Source organism: Balaenoptera musculus, chromosome 16 (assembly GCF_009873245.2).
Source record: "Balaenoptera musculus isolate JJ_BM4_2016_0621 chromosome 16, mBalMus1.pri.v3, whole genome shotgun sequence".
NCBI classification, from domain to species: Eukaryota; Metazoa; Chordata; class Mammalia; order Artiodactyla; family Balaenopteridae; genus Balaenoptera; species Balaenoptera musculus.
This window is the reverse complement of record NC_045800.1, coordinates 11,384,361-11,407,733: the sequence shown is the minus strand read 5'-3', so window position 1 is coordinate 11,407,733 and position 23,373 is coordinate 11,384,361. Positions and strand designations below refer to the sequence as shown.

Below are 23,373 nucleotides of genomic sequence, written 5' to 3'. Positions count from 1 at the left end.
GACTTTGGGATGTTGGGGGCGGGGGCCAAGCTCTTCGTGGAAGAAACTGTTCCCAGTGCTGGACACTCCTCAGCTGGCATTCCACAGATTTTTGTTGAACACCTCCTGGTGTGCCAGGTGCTTGCAGGGAATGCAAAAAAATTAGACAGTGCCTCCTCCTCTCCTAGGATACTGTAGGATATCTCTTAGGATAGACACGTAATATTTGCAAAGTAGAGGTACAGAACGCAGCCATCTTTCAAGGCGGTGCATCATTTTCTCTAAGGAGCCCTTGCTTGTTCTCAAGTCCCTACTCCTGTGTGCACCTTAGCACTTTGTACATATCTTTATTATTGTCTAGGGAGATTGCTTTTTAACGATTACGTGGCATAACCCAGAGCTGGTGTTTAGGAGCACAGACTGTATTTCAGCCCTAGCCCTGCCAGTAACTTGCTGTGTGACCTCAGGCATGTTACTTTACCTCTCTGTTCTTCATTTTCCATATGGGCTGTGATGAGAAGTGAACTGATTTTTGTAAAGCACTGAATATAGTGCCTGGCACATAGTGTTATATAAATGTTTGTGAAATAAACATGTCTGCCTCTCTATTTGGACTGTGAGCTTCTTGAAGTTTGCAGCTATAACTTATTTACCTTTTTATTTCTAGGATCTTGTTTAGTGCCTAGCACATAGATCCTCAGTAAATGTTGAATATTTTCCTGTTGAATAATTTATTCTTGTTTGGAGGACTGAGGAAAGTTTCATGGAGAAGTGAAGAAGGGCAAATCGGAGACAATACATGATGGTTCCCCTTCCTTTGTGTTATGTTTCTTCTTGGTACTTATCACCACCTGACATGTACAAATATTTGTTTATCTTTTTTTAAATTTTTAATTTATTTTACTTTTTATTATTGGCTGCGTTGGGTCTTCGTTGCTGCGCGCGGGCTTTCTCTAGTTATGGTGAGCGGGGGCTACTGTTCGTTGTGGTGTGCGGGCTTCTCGTTGTGGCTTCTCTTGTTGCGGAGCGCGGGCTCTAGGCGCATGGGCTTCAGTAGTTGTGGCACACGGGCTTAGTTGCTCCGTGGCATGTGAGATCTTCCTGGACCAGGGATCGAACCCTTGTCCCCTGCGTTGGCAAGTGGATTCTTAGCCACTGTGCCACCAGGGAAGTCCCATATTTGTTTATCTTATCCCACTAGCATGTAAGCTCCATGAGAGCAGGAATTTATGCCTAGAACAGTGCCTGGTATGCTGTAGACCGATTTTTCAATAGAAACTTGTTGAATGAATGAAAGGGTGGCAGTCAGGAATATGTATGTCTTGTTGTGATAGTGTGGCTGAAAGGTTCACCATTGCCATTTTTGGTGGAGGACTAGTATGGCTAGAGCAGAATGCTTTGGGAGGTTGCAGGAATAAATAAGGCTGTGCATGGGGTTTTCATGTCATCCTCTGCTTCACAGATGTTTAGTTCATGCCCATCTTCCTTGCTATATAATTTGTTTGTGTCTGTTACTGTCAGTAAATGCTAAACATTTTCATTGCCAAGCACAGGATAACTTACCTGTCTTGAAAACTATTGTTTCTTGGAGATGGTTTATTTTTTTAATAAGAAAATTAATACTTTTTAAAGCTAAAATTCTGTAACAAATATTTTTCTACCTTTAAAAAAGATTTGATCATTAGAAACTCATTCAGATAATTTCCAGAGACAAAAGGAGAACACATTGGAAGCAACGGTTGGAAGCAACGGTTAATCATGTCAGTGAAAGAGACACATAGGAAGCAATTTCATTCATTCCACAAACCTGGATTGAGCAGCTTCCGTTTGCCAGGCCCTGTTCCCGATGTCAGGGAGACACAGAGGAGCAGATAGCATTGCCCTCAACGACTGCACAGTATATACAGATGCAATGTACCCAGCTGTGTAAGTAATTGTGATATAGGTTTATGATGGCTGGAAAGAGGGATTGATAGGCTGCTGTGAGAGCTGTGGCTGTCAGGCTGGCTGACCAGGGAGAGGACATCCCTCAGGCCTTCAGGACCTCACAGAGGAGGCAGTTCTTGAGCTGAATATTAAAGGATACATAGAAATTAGGGAGTCTGGGCAGACAGACATGTGAGAGTCTGGAGGTGTGAGAGAAACCTGCTGATTTGGTGGGATTTGGTGGTAGGTGCTCACATTCTCTCTCCCTCCCCCGCTCTTTCCCTCTCGCCCCATCCCTCCCCCCCCCCGCACCCCTCCATGTGACTAGAGTGAATGCAGGGGAGTGCTTCAAGTGGTCAGCAGGGCCCAGATCACGAAGGGCCTCAGACACCACACTGAGGAGTTTGTAGTTTACCCTGTGGGTTGTGGGGGGTGCCCTTGAAGGGTTCTAAAGAAGGTAGTGGGATTAGAGGTGTGTTTCAGAAAGACTGGAGTTTTCTGAGATTGCACCAGAGTGAAGCTGACTGTGGCAAGAGCAGCCGATCTGGAAGCCACTGTGAGTCAGGCAGGAGCCGGTGGCACTCTAGCCCTGGTCAGCCACGCTGGGTGTGAAGAGCAGGGAACAGATACGAGAGGTTGTTACACCGTCAAATTGTTGGGACTTAGTGACTCGGGGGGTCCAGGCTGTGCAGTGCAGAGTTCCCTTCTCTTTGTTCAGTTTCAGCCCCAAGACATAGCACCACCTGGCATATAATGGATACTGTGTACATATTTCTTTAATGAGGATCTGAATGATTAAATGAAGGGTGTGAGAGAGAGGGAGCGGTCTGAGAGAGCAGGTTTCTGGTTTGAGTGTCTGGATGGATGTTGGCAGACATCTGTTGAGGTTAGTGAGATGTGTAAACGGAGCACATGAAGGGGGACAGTTAAGATGACAGATTCAGTTCAGGCTTACGAAGTCTGAGGTACATGTGGCTGAACCTGCCAAAAAGTATTGAGGAGGCAGTTGGAAAATAGGTTCTGGGACACATAAGATCAGTCTCAGTTTGAGACAGAGTTGGGAGTATCACAAGTATACAGGTGCTCATTAAAGTTATGGGTCTTGATACCAGATGTGTCCACATGTAATTAGAAAGTGCCCCTGAGGTGAGGCTGGCAACTTGTTGAGATCAGTATTTTGTTTGTAATTGATGCTAATCAGAAAAAAGTTTCTTGGATCAGGTTGATCCCAAGTTGTCTTAAAGGATGAAATATACCACAGAGGTTTTTTCCTCTGTTTTTAGATGTTAAGACATCAACTAAGAAATCTGAGTCCAAGTGAGGTTCATGTGACTGAAAAGAGAGGGTAGGAATCAGAAATGTATCAGAAAAGTAGAAGGATATAAGCAGACAGGGGGCCTTGTGCAGGAAGATACTTTTAGTTACAAAGAAACAACTCAGAGGAGTATTTTGAATAGTGGAGTATCTCAGTTAAATTGATGTCTGTGAAATATAATGAGAGCAGCCTAAGAGCTGAAGGCCTCATTCAGCAGAGGTCAAGAAGGAGCTCAGAGCTTGAAAGGCCACCCTTTGGCAGGTCTCAAGGGCAGGGACCAGTGTGCCTGTGTGCTGGGAGAGGGTCCACCCTTCTGATCTGCTCTATGCCTCCAGCAGTGGGAGATAAGAGGGAATTGGAGATGAGAGGGAATGAGATGGGAGAAGGAAAAGATTAGGAAGAGGAAGACAATGTTAGAAGCTAAGGCCTCCTAAAAATTTCCTGAGGAAAGGTAGACTGGGCTTTTTTATTTCTGTTTATGTATGTATGTATGTATGTATGTATGTATGTATGTATGGCTGAGTCAGGTCTTTGTTGCTGCGTGGGCTTTCTCTAGTTGCGGTGAGTGCGGGCTACTTGTTGCAGTGCACGGGCTTCTCATTGCGGTGGCTTCTCTTGTTGCGGAGCACGGACTCTAGGCACGTATAGGCTTCAGTAGTTGTGGCACACAGGCTTCAGTAGTTGTGGCTCATGGACTCTAGAGCGCAGGCTCAGTAGTTGTGGTGCGCGGGCTTAGTTGCTCCGTGGCATGTGGGATCTTCCCAGACCAGGGCTCGAACCCATGCCCCCTGCATTGGCAGACGGATTCTTAACCACTGCACCACCAGGGAAGCCCAGACTGAACTTTTGAGGCCATGTAGAAGGAAAATGTTTTTATCAATATTTTACGACTTGGTAGCAGAAGAGAGGATAAATAGTTTGGTGCTAATAATACCCACAGTGAAGATCATGTTGGGCAAAGGGAAGTGAGGAGAACTTCCCTTAGTTAGAAAATGACTTTTCCAGTGATTTGGCATTCTCTAATGACTATCTGGTTGTGATACTGTGTGGTTTTAGGGACGGCAATTAATGGTTGACCTACTTTGCCTCAGGAATACAAATACCACATGTTCACTTATATAGTGAGTGCTTTGTAGGTAAGAGCCCTGACACACCCCTTGTTGTCAACAGAGTTAATATCTGTACTTTAGTTTCTTGTCCTTACTGTAGAAATAAAGTTTTGTGTATTTGGGTAGCAGAACAGTATTTGAATTGTTTCTTACCAGGAAAAAACAGCATTCAAAATAACATGTAAAACTAGGAGTGTAGATTTTGTTTCCATTTTTAAAACCTTCTCCTATATACATATATGCCTACATAATTTATACATATCTACAAAATAAATAGTATATAACTTTATATTTATTTTAAAAGTGTGGAAAGGTATGTATCAAAATATTAACCGTGTTAACAGTGATTGTCTCTGGGAGGTGAACTTATGAATGAGTTAGTATTTTTCCCTCTTGTTTCTTATTCATGTTTTCTAGTTTTTTATTTCAAAGAAAAAAGAAAAAAAGTTTTTCATTATTGTCTTTAATGCAGAAATGTAAGTTTGAACAACAAAATAAGAGGTATAATTGCTAGATCTGCGGTATAGAATCTTATCTACAGAGTGATGGCGTACCTTTAAACCATGTACCCTTCTGTTCCCTTTCAGAGGATTCCACAGATGTGGGTGAGGAGGACAGCTTCCTTGGTCAGACTTCTGCTCACACGTCTACCCCACAGACATTTAGTTACTTCTCTCAGGTATCAAGCAGTAGTGATCCTTTTGGGAATATTGGACAGTCACCGTTAACAACTGCAGCAACATCGGCTGGACAATCAGCATTCTCCAAGCCCCCAGCTGCTCTCCCTTTTACAACCGGATCCCAAGATATGTCGAATGCATTTTCACCATCCATTTCGAAGGCTCAATATGGTGCTCCAGCTGCTTCACAAATGGGAATAAATACTTATCTGCCTTCTCAGCCTAGTAGTCTCCCTCCTTCAAATTTTGGGAGCCCACCCCAAGGAACGCCCCAACAAGGATACAATCCATATCGCCACACAGCTGTAAGCAGCAGGGCTAATCCTTATATTGCACCACCACAGCTGCAGCAGTGCCAGACACCGGCCCATCCTACCCATCCCCCGCCCTCTGGACCCCCTGTTCAGATGTACCAGACGCCTCCAGGATCTTTGCCATCGGTATGGAAACATGTTTCTATATCCTAATTATTCACTGTAATTTTTAATCTCTCTCATCTTAACCTATGTTTTTGAAAACCCTGTGCTTTTAATAATCAATATGATGACAGATTATTTTCAGAGGGTATGTTTTTGTAAGCTACATGCTTTGAAGTAAACAGTCTTTTAAAGATAGCTCATTGAATGGTTCATATTTTAGTTTATATTATCTATTTATGGAAGTAGTAATTGATTTTAATGAGTTAACCATATGCCAATATTTCCAGATTTAATGTAAGATACCAGTAACAAATGTCATCTAGGGACATGTTAGAGTCGGAGCAATAATTAACAGACTGCCAGCTTCTCATTTTTTAATTATACTACTCAATCAAAACACTCAATTAGTGGGACTAAAATTGATTACTCCAATAATTTCTTTTATTTACATTTATGGAGTTTGGATCTAGACAGTCAAACTCTGTCTCAGGGGAGCAATGGAATAACTTTTGCATTGGGTAAATTTTATGAAATTCCTTTATACCTTTTTTCCCCACTAATTATTCAACTGACTTCCAAAGGGAAGTGAACTGAATCAAAAAAAAGGGAAATGACTAAAAGGAAGAATTAAGAACCCAGCCCAGTGTGGCAGAGATAATAGTATTGCAATCAGAGTGTAACCTGACTTCTCTCTTGGGGATAGAGAATGGGTTCCATTTTACCATCTAATTTAAATCTTACCAATACACAAACTCTTGGTAATGTTGGATTTTAGCATATTGGAAAGTAACCAGATTTGTAGCATGTAATATAAGTTAGTATACTTTGTTTGCTGATGAAATTTTGTAAAGATTCCTAATTAAGAATTTTTAAAATGACAATTTTAAATATAAAAAAAGGTTGCAAAAATAAAAATAGGACAGAGAACACCCCAATACCCTAACCCAGACTTACCTGTCATGAACATTTGTTCTATCATTTGTGGACGTGCACACTGACACGTGTTGGAGTATCCTTTCTCCCCTCCCTCCCTCCCTTCCTTTCTCACTCTGTATATGTGCAATTTTGGGGGGAAACATTTGAAGATCAGTTAAATACATTATGATTCTTTACTCCTAGATACTTCAGTGTGTATTTCCTGAGAATAAGGATATTCTTTTACATAACCACAGTACAGTTATCAACCTCAGTAAATTTGCATTGATAGAATATTCTAAAATGATTTTTAATAAAAATTTTAAAAAATAATTGTATTCTGATTTTAAAAGTATTTTCAGTGCAGAAAATTTGAAAAATGCCAAATAAATAGCCAAATGAATAAAAATTGCCACTAGAAAACCCTGTTTTTATTTTGTTTTATTTCTTTCTTATCCTTTTTTCTAGATAAAAGCATAGTGGGGTTTTTTTTTCTTTTTAAATTTATTTATTTATTTATTTTTGGCTGCGTTGGGTCTTTGTTGCTGTGCGTGAGCTTTCTCTAGTTGCGCCTGAGCGGGGGCTACTCTTTGTTGTGGTGCATGCGCTTCTCATTGCGGTGGCTTCTCTTGTTTCAGAGCATGGGCTCTAGGTGCGCAGTCTTCAGTAGTTGTGGCGCACGAGCTTAGTTGCTCCACGGCATGTGGGATCTTCCCGGACCAGGGCTCGAACCTGTATCCCCTGCACTGGCAGGCAGATGCCTCACCACTGCGCCCCCAGGGAAGTCCCAACACAAGCATTATGTATGTCTTTTGTGAACAAGCAAGCAAGCATTATGTATGTTTTTTGTGAACATATTTTAGGTGTTATTAAGATTTTTTCTAAAATGTTTTTAATGGTTCTAGAGAATTCCAGCATATGAGTAAAAGATGATTTATTTAACCAGGTTTCTATTAGACATTTAGATTGTATCCACTGATTGTCTATTATAAATAACTTTTTGATATACATTCTTATAGGTAAATTTTTACAATTATATCTTTAGGATGAATTCTTAGAAATGGAATGTCTAGGTCAAGGAATGTGCACATTTTATTTTTATTTATATTTATTTATTTATTTTTGGCCATGGGGCTTGTGGGATCTTAGTTCCCTGATCAAGGATTGAACCTGGGCCACAGCAGCGAAAGTGCCAAGTCCTAACCACTGGACCAACAGGGAATTCCCAAGGAATATGCCTATTTTAAAGATTAAATAAATCACAAGAGACATACTGCTAGGTTGATTTCTGTAAAGGTATTAGTTTACTTTGCCATCAGTGTGAGAAAGTCTTGTTCACTTTGCAACTGATTTGGGGGTTTGTTAGATTTTTAAAAATTTTACTTGCTTTGGAGCCTGGTTATTAAATAGTTGTCTAGAGAAATATTTAGGATAATCATTACTATGTTAGTTTGGGTCTGAAACATATACAGAATTGTTCCTTTGGACAGCCGTGATGGTCCTAACTTTTGTCCCCCGCAGATCCCTCCTTCAGTGCAGCCAGGGTTGTCCCCTCCAACCCAGCAGCAGGCAGCTGCTAGACCTGCAGGTCCCTCTGTGCAAGCGTCATCTCCTTTTCTACTTCAAAACCAATATGAACCTGTCCAACCCCACTGGTTTTACTGCAAGGAGATAGAATACAGACAACTATGGATGCCTTTCAGTGTGTTTGACTCTTTGAATCTTGAAGAAATCTATAACTCAGGTAAGCACAGATCCTGCATCGTTTGTATCTGATTTTAGGAAGAGAGGAATGAAGAGTATTTATCCATGGCCTACTTTTTATGAGTGTCAAATTCTTTAATCCTTGTAGAGCCTGCCAGCCTCTGTACCTTAAGATGATAATATTAATATAAGTTCTGAGTTATTTGAGCAAGGTATTTGAAGAAATGTTTTAGTAATTTTCTTTTTTTGCTTAAAGGTAGTTTAAATCCAAGAAACAGAGTCGTTCATATAACCCAGGTGTCAGTTTTCTTATTTCCCTTATTTGTTTGTAGCTATAGGGCATTTATAAAGCATTTTCTATGGAACTCTTGTGCCTGAAGATGCTGTGAAAAAAGTGTTCTATGGTCAGATGAGTTTTGGAAGTGCTGTAACTACATCCATCTCTTGAGATAGTGCACAAGAGTGTGTTAAGACTCTGAGAAGTCTTCACTGTAGAAATAGGTTTCTTTGTTTATCCTGATGATATTTCATCTTGGGACTTAAAAATCACCTATTCTTTAGAAGTATGCTTCATGGAGCATTGCTGCTTTGATGAAAAAAAAAAAACCAAAAAAACTACCAATTATTTGAATCATTTCATGATCATGCTTTTATATTTTACCCTCGTTATTTCTTCTCCACTTAAAAGAATCATCATTTTGAGCAGCACAGATTAATCTTAAACTTCTGTTTTTTAAAAAAAATGAGCTTAGTTCTTTGTCTTTAAGGATAGACGAGTCACCATATTCATTATTTATTACTTTTAAATGTACCTTGTAACTGTCAAGTTAAAATGTGGTCTTTGTGCTCCAGTCCAGCCAGACCCTGAGAGTGTGGTTCTAGGCACTGATGGAGGGCGCTACGACGTTTACCTCTATGACCGGGTGAGGAAAGCCGTGTACTGGGAAGAGGAGCCAGCTGAAGTGAGACGCTGTGCTTGGTTTTACAAAGGGGACACAGACAGCAGATTTATTCCCTATACAGAGGAGTTCAGTGAAAAACTGGAGGTGCGTGGGCTTTATTCCTTTATGCTTTTCTTTAAAACACATAGACTCTGTATACATTGGAGCCCCATGTAACACCACTCACAATGGAGCAGACTTTATTTAGAAGACAGCCTATCTTGATCCTGTGTGCAAAGAAGATTGCCTTTTAATTGGTGTCATCTTTTATGAGGTGCTAATTGTGGCCTCGGTGTCTAAAGATAGAATGTTTTTCAGGGGAACATCACAGATCTAACATAATAAGGTACTTATATCAAATCTTCAAGAGAGCTTAGGCTGCTATGATTTGCTGCTGACAGCAGATGCCAAGCAGATGGATGCTTTTCAAATTAATATTCAGTAAAAGGCTTGAAATTCACCTCTGGTTTATGAAAACAAATATAAGAATAGGAACAAATATTGTGAGACTTTTTAGCCATCTTAAAATTGGTGGTTAATGTTGTTTTACATAATTGTGTTAACTTCTTGTTATAATTCTACTTAATAATTGAGTAATTAAATATTTGAAATAAGTTAAATGAATTCATCTGCATACATGGGAAATGGAGTATGGAACATACTCCATCCAGGGAAAAAAGCCCCTGATTTATAGTGTTTGCTGATTTCCATGGTGTAAATACTCCCACCATGGCCAATAGTAAGCTAGCAACATGATGTAACTGGACACAGAGTTGGGAAGCGGTATGTGTGATCAGCTCTTGTGAGCTGGTATGAGTGAGCTCTAACGCACCATTAGAAACAAAGGTTCATGGAACAACACCTACCTCACTAGGTGTCATTCACTTACATATTTTCTATGTCATTGAAAATACTAATTTTACAATTTATTACTGGTCATGACCCACAGTTTGAAAAACACTGATTTAGAGCTGAGTCAGAACCCAGGTAAGAAGGGCAAAGACTGAAAAGAAGGCAGAAAATTAATTTTGGTCCTGGAAATACCAAATATCAGGAGGCACCAGTCTCCTAAAACATAATTTTAATCATTTGAATAAGGAATAAAATATGTAAAGGAATGCTGATATCTTTGGCTTAATTTTAGACCTAAATAAATAGACAAATGTGTACTATAATTTTTCGTACCCTTGGCAAGACCCTACTGAAGGCATAACATCCCAAGGTTGAATGTTTAGTCCTATTATTTTGAAGCTAAAGTATGTATTTTCAAGTCTAAGCAGTATTTGAAAGTGTATACTATACTTGATTATAAATGGGTGACACAGGCTTCGAGGATGGAATTCATGTATTGACCATCTCAATAGCACATAGCTGTTCTTAACTTTAGGAGACCTTAGTTCCTGTTTAGCCTCTACCCAGGAAACTCAAGCCAGATCAGGGAAGAGGCAGAGGAGGTTAGGAAATGAAAAAGCCAGTGAGAAAATGAGAATCAAGTGATACATATTGCTAGTGTTGTAGATGATCCTGTCCTATCAGAGCACTAAAACAAAACAATAGAAGAGTTGGAAACAAAAAACACCTTAATTTGATAATTACACCAATGTCTGCATAGAAAACCAGGAGAACCTCTAGAAATTCCATTAGTACCAATGTAAGAGTTTAGCAAGTCTGTGGATATAAAGTCAGCATGTAAAAATTAATAACATTCCTACACAATAGAAATAACCAATTAGAAACCATAATAAAAAAAGAAGACTATAACACTAACAAAACTACAGGCTAAGTAGAAAAATCGTCCAACAAAAGGTATATGAACTTTATGGAGAATAAACTATGAAGCAGAATTGAAGGATGTAAAAGATGACCTCAAAGAAATAGACCAAAATATTACATTCATAGATGCACAGTCTCAATATAATAAAGATGTCAGTTCTTCCCAAATTATTTTATAAATTGTATGTAATCCCAATCAAAGTCACATCAGGGTTTTTTAAGTAAAATTTGCAGACTGCTCCTAAATTTTATATGGAAGATCAAAGTATCAAGAATAATCAAGACCATTTTGAAGAATGATAAGTGGAAACATACTCTACCAGACAAGATTTCTTACAAAGCTGTGTATTGAAAGGGAATAGGAAGAAATGAAAATAGATCTTAAGATGGTGAATCTTTAAACATTTTTGTTTGTGATCTTTTAAAAAATGTAAACAAATATATTAAAAATCTTAAAAAGTAGTGAGGAAGAGGGTCAGCTGGATAGAGGCTGATGGAGAGGAATTGTTACTGAATGACTGCCCAGGAGACAAAAAGAAACACTTCTATTTTGACATGATTGTCAAATAATCACTGTTACTCAGTTTTAAAACTATTTATTTATTTGGTTGCACCGGCTCCTTAGTTGCAGCACATGGACTCCTTAGTTGTGGCATGCGAACTCTTAGTTACGGCATGCATGTGGGATCTAGTTCCCTGAACAGGGATCAAACCCGGGCCCCCCGCATTGGGAACTCAGAGTCTTCACCACTGCGCCACCAAGGAAGTCCCACTGTTACTCATTTAAAAAAAGACTTTGGGCAGTGGGTGTACCAGAGGTTCCCCCTTACCTGGTCTTGAATCTCTCTCCAAGAGACCCTCAGACTTTTGTCTTATAGACAACAGAATAGTGTCTCTGGAGGGAGAGTAAGAAAGTGGTGGGACAGTCAAGTCTTTGGAGTCAGAAGGTCGTGGGTGGGAGTGAACCACAGTTCTGCTTTTGCTCCTTACCTTTGTGATCACTGTGTGGTCTTGTGCAACTGTGAACTAAAAATGCCTGCTAGCATTAGAATTGTGTCCGCGCCCCCCCACCAAAAAAAAAAAAAAAAAGATAGGTTGAGGTCTTAACCTCTAGTACTTCAGAATGTGACTTTATTTGGAAATAGGGTTGTTGCAGATATAATTAGTTAAGATGAGATCATACTGGAGTAGGGTGGGCCCCTAATTCAATATGATTGGTGTCCTTATAAGAAGACAGTCATGTTAAGACAAACATGGAGAAGACCATGTGAAAGTAGAGGATTGGAGGGATGCATCTGTAAGCCAAGGAATACTACACATTGCTGACAGACCACCAGGAGCTAGAAAGAGGCGAGGAAGGAGTTCCCTATGAGTTTCAGAGGGAATGCGGCCCTGCTGACACCTTGATTTCAGACTTCTAGCCTCTAGAACTGTAAGGCAATAAGTTTCTGTTTTTATAAGCCACTCAGTTTGTGGTACTTTGTTATGGCAGCCCTAGGAAATTAATAGACTGTTTAAACCTTGGTTTTCACCTCTGTGTAATGGGGATAATATTATTTAGGGCTGATTGAGAGCAGTTAAGTGAGGTACTGTTTTAAAATGATAATAAGTATGGTAGCCAGTTAGTACAGGAGAGCTGCTATTACTATTATTTTTATTACTATCATAGTTATAATTTTCTTCCACACTTTCTCTTAATAGATTTGTCTTACTGGATTGTATGTTGTTTCCATTGTAGGCTGAATATAAAAAAGCTGTAACCACGAATCAGTGGCACCGCAGATTAGAGTTTCCGAGTGGGGAGACAATTGTTATGCACAATCCAAAGGTAGTGATGTTGTTTAAGATATTAAAGTGTTAGGTTTTTAAAAATAATTATTTTACTGAATGTTTGATAAATGTTTATTTTTATTCTGCAGTAGGGATATATTTATAACAAGTGCATTGCTTTTAAGTTTACTACAGTTCATATCGATGATAGAAGCTAAAATGAAATTTAAATTTGTCTTAATGAAGTTTCTGTTTATGGTAACACATTAGCTGAAGCTTAGTATGCATCGTTGAAGTTAAGCTTGATAAATTTTTGTACTTGATCCAGGCTCAGCAGACTTTTCTGTGAAGGGCCAGAGAGTAAATATTTAAGGCTTTGTAGGCCATGTAGTCTCTGAAAGCAGCTACAGGCAGTATGTAAACCAGTGGGCCTGGCTATTTTCAATAAAATGTTATTTATAAAAACAAGTGGCGGGCCAGGTTTGACCTGCAGGCAATAGTTTGCCTACCTTGCCCTTGATGATGGCTTGTTTCAACCTTTAAAGTAAAAATAAGTTCTTCCTCTTTATTTGTATCATCTCTGGAAACCTTTCTTGTTTTTTTAAAGATATTGGGTGTGGTGTTTAGAGTCTTCCATTTACCATCCTTAATCTCTCTAAGCTCCAGGTTCCTCACTTGCAATAAATAAGATTTACCTCCCAGGGTCATATTTTTGATGAAGTGAGGTAATTTATGCAAAAGCATCTAGCATAATGCTAGTAATATGGTAGTTTCTCAGAACATAGGCTATTTATTACAGAAAAGTGTAAAAGAAAAACAAAAACAACCTATATTCTAACCACCTTTATAGTCCTTACTGATATTAAAATAGGTAAAAATAAAAACATTCATATGCCATCAAAGTTTAAACAGTATAAAAGGGTATCAAATGAAAAACAAAAGCCTCTTACCTCTGCATTCCCCTAGTTTCGTCTCTTAATGGTAACCACACTTATCCTTTTGTTTTTTAATTGTTTTTTTTTTTAACTTTTGTTTTTTATATAAGCACACAAAATTTTACATAACATCTTGCATGCATTCGTTTTTTTGGGGGGGGGGTGGAAGGTTAATGTTAAACTATTAATTTATTTTATTTTTTTAATTGAAGTATAGTTGATTTACAATATTATATTAGTTTCAGGTGTACAGCATAGCGATTCAGTAGTTTTACGGATTATACTCCATTAAAAGTTATTACAAAATAATAGCTATAATTCCCTGTGCTGTACAATATATCCTTGTTGCTAACCTATTTTATACGTAGTGGTTTGTGTCTCTTAATTCCATACCCCTATCTTGCCCTACCCCTTTCCCTCTCCCTACTGGAACCACTACTTTTTTTTTTTTTTTTAATCTGTGAGTCTGTTTCTGCTTTGCTATCTATTGATACATTCGTTTTATTTTTTAGATTCCACAAATAAAGTGATACCATACAGTATTTGCCTTTCTCTGACTTATTTCACTACACACATTTTCTAGGTCCATCCACGTTGCTGCAGATTGCAGAATTTCATTCTTTTTTATGGCTGAGTAATATTCCATTGTGTGTGTGTATATATGTATGTATGTGTACCACATCATCTTTATCCGTTTGTCTGTTGATGGACACTTGGGTTGCTTCCATATCTTGGCTGCTGTAAACTGTGCTGCTATGAACATTGGGGTTTATTCCTAGGTATTTTATTCTTCTTTTTTTTTTTGGCCGTGTTGCACAGCTTGTGGGATCTTAGTTCCCCAACCAGGGATCGAACCTGGGCCCCCCGGCAGTGCAAGCCCGGAATCCTAACCACTGGACCACCAGGGAATTCCCCCTAGGTATTTTATTCTTCATGATGAGATTTTAAGCAGGATTGTCTTTTTTTGCTTTCTCTTTCTGATAGTTCATTATTAGTGTATAGAAAAGCAACAGATTTCTGTATATTAATCTTGTATCCTGCAACTTTACTGAATTCATTTATCAGTTCTAATAGTTTTTTGGTGGAGACTTTAAGGTTTTCTATATATAGTGTCATGTCATCTGCAAATAGTGACAGTTTTACTTCTTCCCTTCCAGTTGGATACCTTTTATTTCTTTTTCTCTGACTGCTGTGGCTAGGACTTCCAATACTATGTTAAATAGAGGTGGCAGGAGTGGGCATCCTTGTCTTGTTTCTGAATTTGGAGGAAATATGATCAGCTTTTCATCACTGAGTGTGCTGTTAGCTGTGGGTTTTTTCATAAATGGCCTTTACTATGTTGAGATATGTTTCCTCTGTACCAACTTTGATGAGAGTTTTTTTTTTTTTACCATGAATAGATGTTGAATTTTGTCAAATGCTTTTCTGAATCTGTTGAGATAATCGTGATTTTTAATCCTTCCTTTTGTTAATGTGCGTATCACATTGATTGATTTGCAAATGTTGAACCATCCTTGCATCTTTGGAATAAATCCCACTTGATCATGGTGTATGATCCTTTTTTTATATATTGTTGGATTCGGTTTTAATATTTTTTTGACAGTTTTTGCATCTATATTCATTAAAGATACTGGCCTGTAATTTTCTTTTTTTTGTAGTGTGTTTGGTTTTGGTATCAGGGTAATGGTGGCCTCATAGAATGAATTTGGGAGTGTTCCCTCCTCTTCAATTTTTGGAATAGTTTGAGAAGGATAGGTATCAGCTTATCAGCTCTTCTTTATATGTTTGATAGAATTCCTGTGTGAAGCTGTCTGGTCCTGGACTTTTGTTTGCTGGGAGTTCTTTTTATTAGAAATTCAGTTTCACTACTAGTGATTGGTCTGTTCAAATTGTCTGTTTCTTCTTGATTCAGTCTTGGCAGGTTGTATGGTTCTAGAAGTTTGTTTCTTCTAACATGTCCAATTTGTTGGCATATAACTGTTCATAGTATTCTCTTATGATTTTTTTTGTGTCTCTGTGGTATCGGTTGCTATTTCTCCTCTTTCATTTCTTATTTTGTTTATTTGGGTCCTCTCTCTTTTCTCCTTGGTAAGCCTGGCTAAAGGTTTATCAATATTCTTAATTTTTTTTTAAAAAAAAAACAGCTCTTGGTTTCATTGATCTTTCCTTTTTTTTTTTTTTTTTTTTTTTTTGGTCTTAATTTTATTTATTTGCTCTCTGATCTTTATTAGTTCCTCCCTTGTGCTGACTTTGGGCTTTGTTTGCTCTTCTTTTTCTGATTCCTTTAGATGGTAGGTTAGGTTGTTTATTTGAGATTTTTCCATATGACACTGGACTAAATTTAATACAATTGATTTAACAGAATAGTATATGTCTTCCTGAAAAGTGGTAGGTAAATCTGTTTTGGACATTGAAATTGAATTTACACATTGTTATTTAGAGGATTTTGCCTTATATGTATTTATAAAACAAGGATTCCTCTATTTCTTTTATTTCTTATTTGTAAACCTGGATGTTTGTTATATTTTTAAATCAAGGCATACTACCTCTGATTTGGTTGTATTATTTTCCAACATAAGCATTGGAAATAATGGTATTGATTTACTTAGTTTTAATGGTTACTGAACACTAGCAGGACTGTTACAAAATTGATTTTGGAGGAACAGTACAAGTATCTGATTTATAAACTATACTATGAAGTAGTTTATTATGTATTGAGATAAATTATTTAGCTTATAGTGGGAATGAATTTGGTAGTGAGCTCTGTCATAATCCTTCTCTTGTATCTTGAAGGTTATTGTTCAGTTCCAGCCCTCATCAGTGCCAGATGAATGGGGGACCACGCAAGATGGACAGACAAGGCCCAGGGTTGTAAAGCGTGGAGTTGATGATAACCTTGATGAAATTCCTGATGGTTCGTACAGTTTGTTTAGGACTAAGGTCATTTTTAGACTTCTCTATTTTAGAATGATGAAAAAAGGAAACAGTTATTAGGATTACCTGCCATAATATGCAGAAATCAGCCAGGTTGGCACAGATCTTTCCTTTTTATTACTTTTATATCTGTTTGTTCTTTAATTTAGAGTTCTGTTGAAGGTGCACAAACCATGTAATATAGATTCTAAAATATATATTGTTGTGAAGAAGCACTTTGCTTGTTGAAACTAGGCTTTTGGCAATATTTTTGGGCTTGTTTTGTCATGCCTCAACTAGTTTGTATTACTTTAGTGTAGGAGTGGTGAATTTTTTCTGCAAAGGGCCAAGTGGTAAATATTTTAGGCTTTGCAAGCCACGCAGACTCTGCTGTATCTCTGCTCAACTCTGCCATTGTAGTGTGAAAGCATTTGTATGCAAACAAATGGGCCTAGCTGTGTTGCAATAAAACTTTATTTATAAAAACAGGCAGTGAGCAGGATTTGGAAATAAATGTACTCATATTGTGACTCTGTATGAAATAACCAGAGTAAAATAGTAGATTTAACTTGGAAATGTTCATGTATAGTATGTATGAATCTAACAAAGAGAAGGATTTTGGGAAAAGATTTTGAAGTTTTATATTGGCAAATTGAATCTCCATGTGGGGCTTAGTGCCCTGGGGAGTTCTGAAGAAATTACAAGGTTATGGAGCCTCTATAGGTACAAAACTGATGATCGTCATTGGCTCATAGCTTCTGGGATCAGAAGTGGCCTGCTTCCTCCACTCCTTGGTCTAGTTCACTGTTATTTGCCAAGGTGGACTTTGAGCTGCGTTCGTCTGATTTTGGCAAGTTTATGATGACAAAAGGGGTATTGAATATTGCTATTCAATTAAGAAAACCTAAACAGTCCCCAGCTTGTGTGTGTATATGTATGTATGTATGTATATATGCATGGATGAATGTATGTCTTTCTTTCTTTTGCAGGGGAAATGCCTCAGGTTGACCATTTGGTGTTCATAGTGCATGGCATTGGACCTGTGTGTGACTTGCGCTTTAGAAGCATTATTGAATGTGGTAAGCGTTAGTCACTTTATTTCCTGAAATGATTGGAGAACTACTAGAACTTTTAAACCTTCATTTTTAAGATGGTTTCCAGCTGTATACTGTTGGCTGAGGGACTGTAAGAGGAGATTTAAATGATCACTGGACAATACTACTTTGTACTTGATTTGCTCTTATGACATTTATAACTCATAAAATCCTAGATTGTGAAGAATTAGAAGGGATCTTGGAAATAACTTAGCCTTTTTGACAGCCTCTGCCTGAGCACTTCCAGCCACTAGGAACACCTGTGCGTTGAACTGATTTATGGTGAATTAGTTGTGAGAAGTTGTTTAAAGGAACTGTGAATCTGCCTGGTTTACTTAAATTTTGGAAGTTTTATTTTTATGTTTGTAGTAATAGTTCATATTTATTGAATACTTGGTATGTACCAAGTATCTTGCATGAGTTGTATCATTTAACCCTCACAATGACCCTTTGGGGTATAGGTGCTGTTACTGTTATCTTTACTATTAGGTGAGGAACTGAGGCCCAGAGGATGAGTTAACCTCTCCCGTGTCACGGTCTGTAGGTTCTGGAGCAGGTAATTTGATTCCAGAGTCTACCCACAGTGCATTTCTGCCTCCCAGTAGTGGTAGTTGAGCTAATGTTTTTCAGTCATTTATATATTCCTGTAAAATAATGAAACATTAACAAGAACTTCCTAAAGGTTGGTTTTTTTTCTTTTTTGGACTAATTTTGTCATCTTTTTTTTCTTTTCTTGAAAAGTTTGTGTATAAAAAATACTGGCTTAATTGAGGTAATTGCTAACTACTTAATCAAGCTAGGAAAATTTAATCAAGTTAATTTGTCTTCCCTGATTTTTTTTTTTAAGTGGATGATTTTAGGGTGGTTTCTCTCAAATTGCTGCAGACACATTTCAAGAAATCTTTAGATGATCGGAAAGTAAGCAGAGTGGAATTCCTTCCGGTTCATTGGCATAGTTCCTTGGGTGGGGATGCCACAGGTGTTGACAGGTTTGTGGATTTTGATAGCTTGGTTTTCAGATTAGTCAAACTTAGATTCAAATTTTAAACTATAGTATAAAGTAGTTTATTATGACTTCAACAAATACACTTAAAAACTTTATATACTTGCTCTGACATATGATTAAACACTGTTAAGTTTATGTGCTACTTTGTGTGTGTGTGCACACGCATGTATATATGTACATATGTATGTGTGTATTCCTACTGTAAATATTTAAGAGAATCTAAGAAACTTAAGCTGGTTTTAAAATACTAATCTATAGTGGTTCACACATGGGGCTGTCCTGTACACTATAGGATGTTTAGCAGCATCCTTGGCTTCTACCCTCTAGATAAGAGTAGCACGACCTTACCCTTAATTTAACAACCAAAAATGTCTCTAGTCATTGCCAGATGTCCCCTGGGGATAAAATCGCCCCTGGTTGAGAACCACTGATTTAGATTATTGTTTCTCAGTGGAGACTCTTCTGGCAGGACAATTCTGTGTCATGTAAGACTGTTGTGTGTATTGTAGGCCATTTAATATCCTTAGTCTAAATGCCAGCAGCACTTACCAGGCACTGTGACAACTAAAAATGCTCTCCACTCAGTTTGGAATGCTTCCAGTTGGGAAGCACAGATTTAGAAAATATTTATGCTGGGGACACAGGGCTAATGACATACTTGGATTTTAGTGAACGTCATGATGTTTCAGGGCACATGCTTTAATAAAACTAACCCTACAAGCATTCTATTCTCTCCATGTGAAGCCCTGTTATGGGGATGCTTTCTTTCTCTGTGGGTATTCCTGAAGTATGGCCATTCTCAAATCAGGAAAGATTTTCATTCCATTAAGCTCCTTTTTTTACTTCTTGCTACATTCTCTGTTGTCCTGGCCACCCACAATTTTTGTCAGGTATCCTGATTTCCAGTAAACTGGAGGAAAAATGGAAGAGTAGGCTTTCCTCTTTAAAAATGAATTAAAAATCTTCATTTTGGCCTTATTTTATATGATAACTTCAGAGAATCCCCAAGTTCATAGTATAGTTATAGGCACAAATGGCAACTTTTTTGGTTTATCTTGATTTGTTTACAGTAACTGTCCATAAAATCAACTCATAATTAGTCTGTGGGATCTTTTTTTACTTAGTATATTTTCAGGATTCAAAATTAAAACTTTTAAAAACCGATAAATTTAAGGTGCTTACTGACTAAACATACTTCTTTTTCTTTCTAAACAGGAACATTAAGAAAATCACTTTACCAAGTATTGGTCGGTTTCGTCACTTTACTAATGAAACCTTGCTAGACATTTTATTTTACAATAGCCCCATCTACTGTCAGAGGATTGTGGAGAAAGTGGGATTGGAGATGAACCGTCTGTATGCACTCTTCATGAGTCGGAACCCAGACTTCAAAGGAGGGGTCTCTGTTGCTGGTCACAGTTTAGGTAAAACTTCCAAATATACACATTTTAAATACAATTTTTGTTGAGTCATCACTGCTTTCAATGTGGGTGACGTTGTTAGTTCAAGATTTAGAATTATAGATTTTAAGTTTTATAAAGGGTAGAAATGAATGCTTTGAGTTTACATTCTGCCTTATTTGCCTTTCATGTCACCTAGGAATGCTTTATATTTTAATTTATTCTGCTACTTGGTAAAACAAGAATATTGATTATCAGATCTTGATTAACATCTAACTTTATGTGACTTCTGCTTGGGACTTTGAACAAAAAAAAGGAGGAGAATTTATTTAGTGTTATAAAAGCACCTAGTACATTATAAAGCAAAATGCTTCTTCTTTTTTTTTTTTTTTTTTAAGGTTCTTTAATATTGTTTGACATCCTGTCTAATCAAAAAGATTTGAATTTATCAAAGTCTCCTGGGCCTTTAGCTGTTGCTAATGGAGTTGTGAAGCAGCCGCATTTTCAGGAAAAGCAGGTATGGCCCAATTGACCTCTAGATTCAGAGTTGGAGCTGAAGAGTTTTCCAAAATCTGAACTGATTCTATGTAACAAATACCCTGAGCTTTAGGAGTGCAATGGAATCATAGAGCTCATTATTTGAGTTTCTCACTCGTCTTCCTTATGGATTATAAATTTAAATGTGAGAGACAGTTTATGGTTTCTTTAAAAAATGTGAAGTAAATTATTGTCGGAAATGGGAGCATGAGTGATTTACTAAATTTATATACTTTTTCAGAATATTCAAACTTTGGATAGCAAACTGCCAAAAATTATTATTTGTGTATAGGACAGAATTAAGATTTTTCCATAGATCAGAAGACATTTTATGGGAACTTTGTAATGTTCTCCCAACTTTTTTTTTAAAAGATACCTGAAGAGCCAAAGCTGACGTTGGATGAGTCTTGTGACCTTGATGTTGAAAATGAAGAAGTCCTGACTTTGCAAGAAACTCTGGAAGCACTTAGCCTCTCTGAATACGTTAGCACTTTTGAAAAGGAAAAGATTGATATGGAATCTCTGGTACTGATGATAGTTTGATTCATTTTTGTCTAAAATTGTTTTTCCTGTGTATGAGATTGAAAATAAGATTTAAACACTTTTACATCACAATGCATTCAGATAAGGCAGAGACTTAAACGTTTAAAAAAAATTGAAAAAAACAGGAGAACTTTTTTTAATAATCTGGGAACGCTTTTCTAAGTGTGACATAAAACCCAGAAGCCATAAAGGAAAAAAAATTGCATAGCAGGGGATGGCATAAACAATATCTAAAGGCCAACAATAGGTTAAGAAGACTGTTTGCAACACACATTATAAACAAAGGGTTTATTTTCTTATTATTCAAAGTTTCTATAAGTTAGTTACACAAAGACCATCAACACAATAGGAAAATAGGCAAAGAATATGAACAGATGATATTCAGAAAAGAAAATAACAAATGACTTCTTATCATATGAAAACTCTGAAGAGAAATATAAATTAAAAGTGCAGTGAGGGACTTCCCTGGTGGCGCAGTGGTTAAGAATCCGCCTGCCAATGCAGGGGACACGGGTTCGAGCCCTGGTCTGGGAGGATCATGCATGCCGCATAGCGGCTGGGCCCATGCGCCACAACTGCTGAGCCTGCGCTCTGGAGCCCGCAAGCCACAACTGCTGGACCCGTGCGCCGCGGCTACTGAGGCCCACGGGCCTAGAGCCCGTGCTCCGCAGCGAGAGGAGCCACCGCACTGAGAAGCCCGTGCACCGCAACGAAGAGTAGCCCCTGCTCGCTGCAACTAGAGAAAGCCCACGTGCAGCAACGAAGACCCAACACAGCCAAAAATAAATAAATAAATAAATTTATTAAAAAAGAAAGTGCAGTGAGGTTTTTTTAACCTATCAGTTTGGCAAGAATATTAAGAGTTTGATATTAATATACTATGTGGCCGGGATGAGGGGAAATAGGAACTGATAATAGTTTGATTCATTTTTGTCTAAAATTGTTTATCTTGTGTATGAGGAAAGAATTCTGTACAACATGCATGTATTTTCTGTTAAAAATTAAAAGAATGACTTAGATGTGGAGGCCTAAAATTTTACAACCTAAATTAATTCATGATTTTAAAAAAATTACCTGAGGGTGGGGGCAAGAAAGAAGTTAACTTTAAACAAATTGGATATTCAGTTGCCTTAGATGATACAGTTTCTTTTCATAATTTCCTTTTTTTAATTTCAGTTCATGTATCATTAGATTGACTAATTAATGTACTTGTTTGTTTTCTTTTAAAGCTTATGTGTACAGTGGATGACCTGAAGGAAATGGGGATACCCCTTGGACCCAGGAAGAAGATAGCTAACTTCGTAAAACATAAAGCAGTCAAACTGGTAAGGTTCATCTCTGCACCTAAAAGAAAAAACTCATCTGTGACTAGCTTGTTTATATTTTGGAAGTTTTCGTTAATGTCATCATGGTTAGGTCAGCTACTGTGCTCCCTGCCCAAGGGCACAGTAATGGAGTTGATGGAAGGCGTGACTTGGGAGTCAGCCAGAACTGGATTCAAATTCCAATTAAATGCCAATTCCTGGTTTTCCTGGGGCTGAGCAAATTCCCGGATGAAGGACTTTCAGCCTTAGAATTGGTATTTGGAAATTTCCCAGTGCAACAACTGGGTAAGTCCTGGACAAAAAGATGACTTGGTCACCCTGATTCCCAGTTCAACCACTTACTAACTACATATTCATGAGCAATTTGCTTAACTTTTCTGGTCCATGGTTTCCTTCATTTAAAAAACGGGAGTGATAATGCCTTCCTGATAGGATTGCAGTGAGGATGAAGTAATGCATGTGTAGCTTATCATCCAATAAATGTTAGCTCATTTTCTCTCTTCCCAGTCCTTCTCACCATCTAAAGAGAACACAGATACATTTCATTAAGTAATAGCCAAAAAGCAGAAGTTGTCAACAATCCAAATCAGAGCAATACCAGCGGCAACTAAAAAACATTTCAAAAGAATAAAACAATTGGGAATAACTCGTTTTATTTAATTTTCATTAAGTTAACTCTACAGAGATTTTCTGTATACTTAGAAAAATTAGGTAGCACTTAGGGTGGCTATTTTATTTTTATTGTATTAACTTGGTCTTCGCTGATCCTTCCATCTTTTGAACTTCTGTGGTTCTTTAATTTGTGTTACTTCTTTGGAACTTAACATATGCCACTTCTTTATATGTAATATGACTATAAAGTCATAGGACTGATTTGTTATGATTAGCTTAAGCAATTGAGTTGTTCTGCATTTTATGAGTATATCTTTTGGATCAGGCATGTGCTGAGTCCTTGGGATCTGGAGATGAACTGAGGGTGTGCTGTCTAGTTAGGGGGAGAGATTTGACCACAGATGATGCATCAGTGCTGCCTGTTCTGTCAGAGCCAGGTGAGGCCTGCCCGGGAGAGAAGGGGCTGGGGTTGGTGAG

General features: G+C 37.8%; 1 protein-coding gene and 1 non-coding gene across 4 annotated transcripts in view; one reads left to right on the top strand and one right to left on the bottom strand.

Moving 5' to 3' along the window:
• The window catches only part of LOC118882675 (SEC23 interacting protein), a 44,627-nt gene that overhangs the window by 406 nt on the left and 20,848 nt on the right, over positions 1-23,373 (top strand). For all 3 annotated transcript variants that reach the window (XM_036828828.1, XM_036828827.1, XM_036828824.1), the window contains exons 2-12: positions 4,917-5,449; positions 7,865-8,087; positions 8,900-9,093; positions 12,500-12,589; positions 16,260-16,380; positions 17,369-17,458; positions 18,321-18,462; positions 19,695-19,903; positions 20,278-20,396; positions 20,789-20,941; positions 22,189-22,284. In XM_036828828.1, coding sequence (XP_036684723.1) covers positions 4,917-5,449; positions 7,865-8,087; positions 8,900-9,093; positions 12,500-12,589; positions 16,260-16,380; positions 17,369-17,458; positions 18,321-18,462; positions 19,695-19,903; positions 20,278-20,396; positions 20,789-20,941; positions 22,189-22,284 — 1,970 coding nt within the window. The remainder of the gene's footprint in view (positions 1-4,916; positions 5,450-7,864; positions 8,088-8,899; positions 9,094-12,499; positions 12,590-16,259; positions 16,381-17,368; positions 17,459-18,320; positions 18,463-19,694; positions 19,904-20,277; positions 20,397-20,788; positions 20,942-22,188; positions 22,285-23,373) is intronic.
• Positions 14,301-14,374, bottom strand: TRNAA-UGC. The gene has a single exon. It is a non-coding gene; the product is annotated as a tRNA-Ala (tRNA).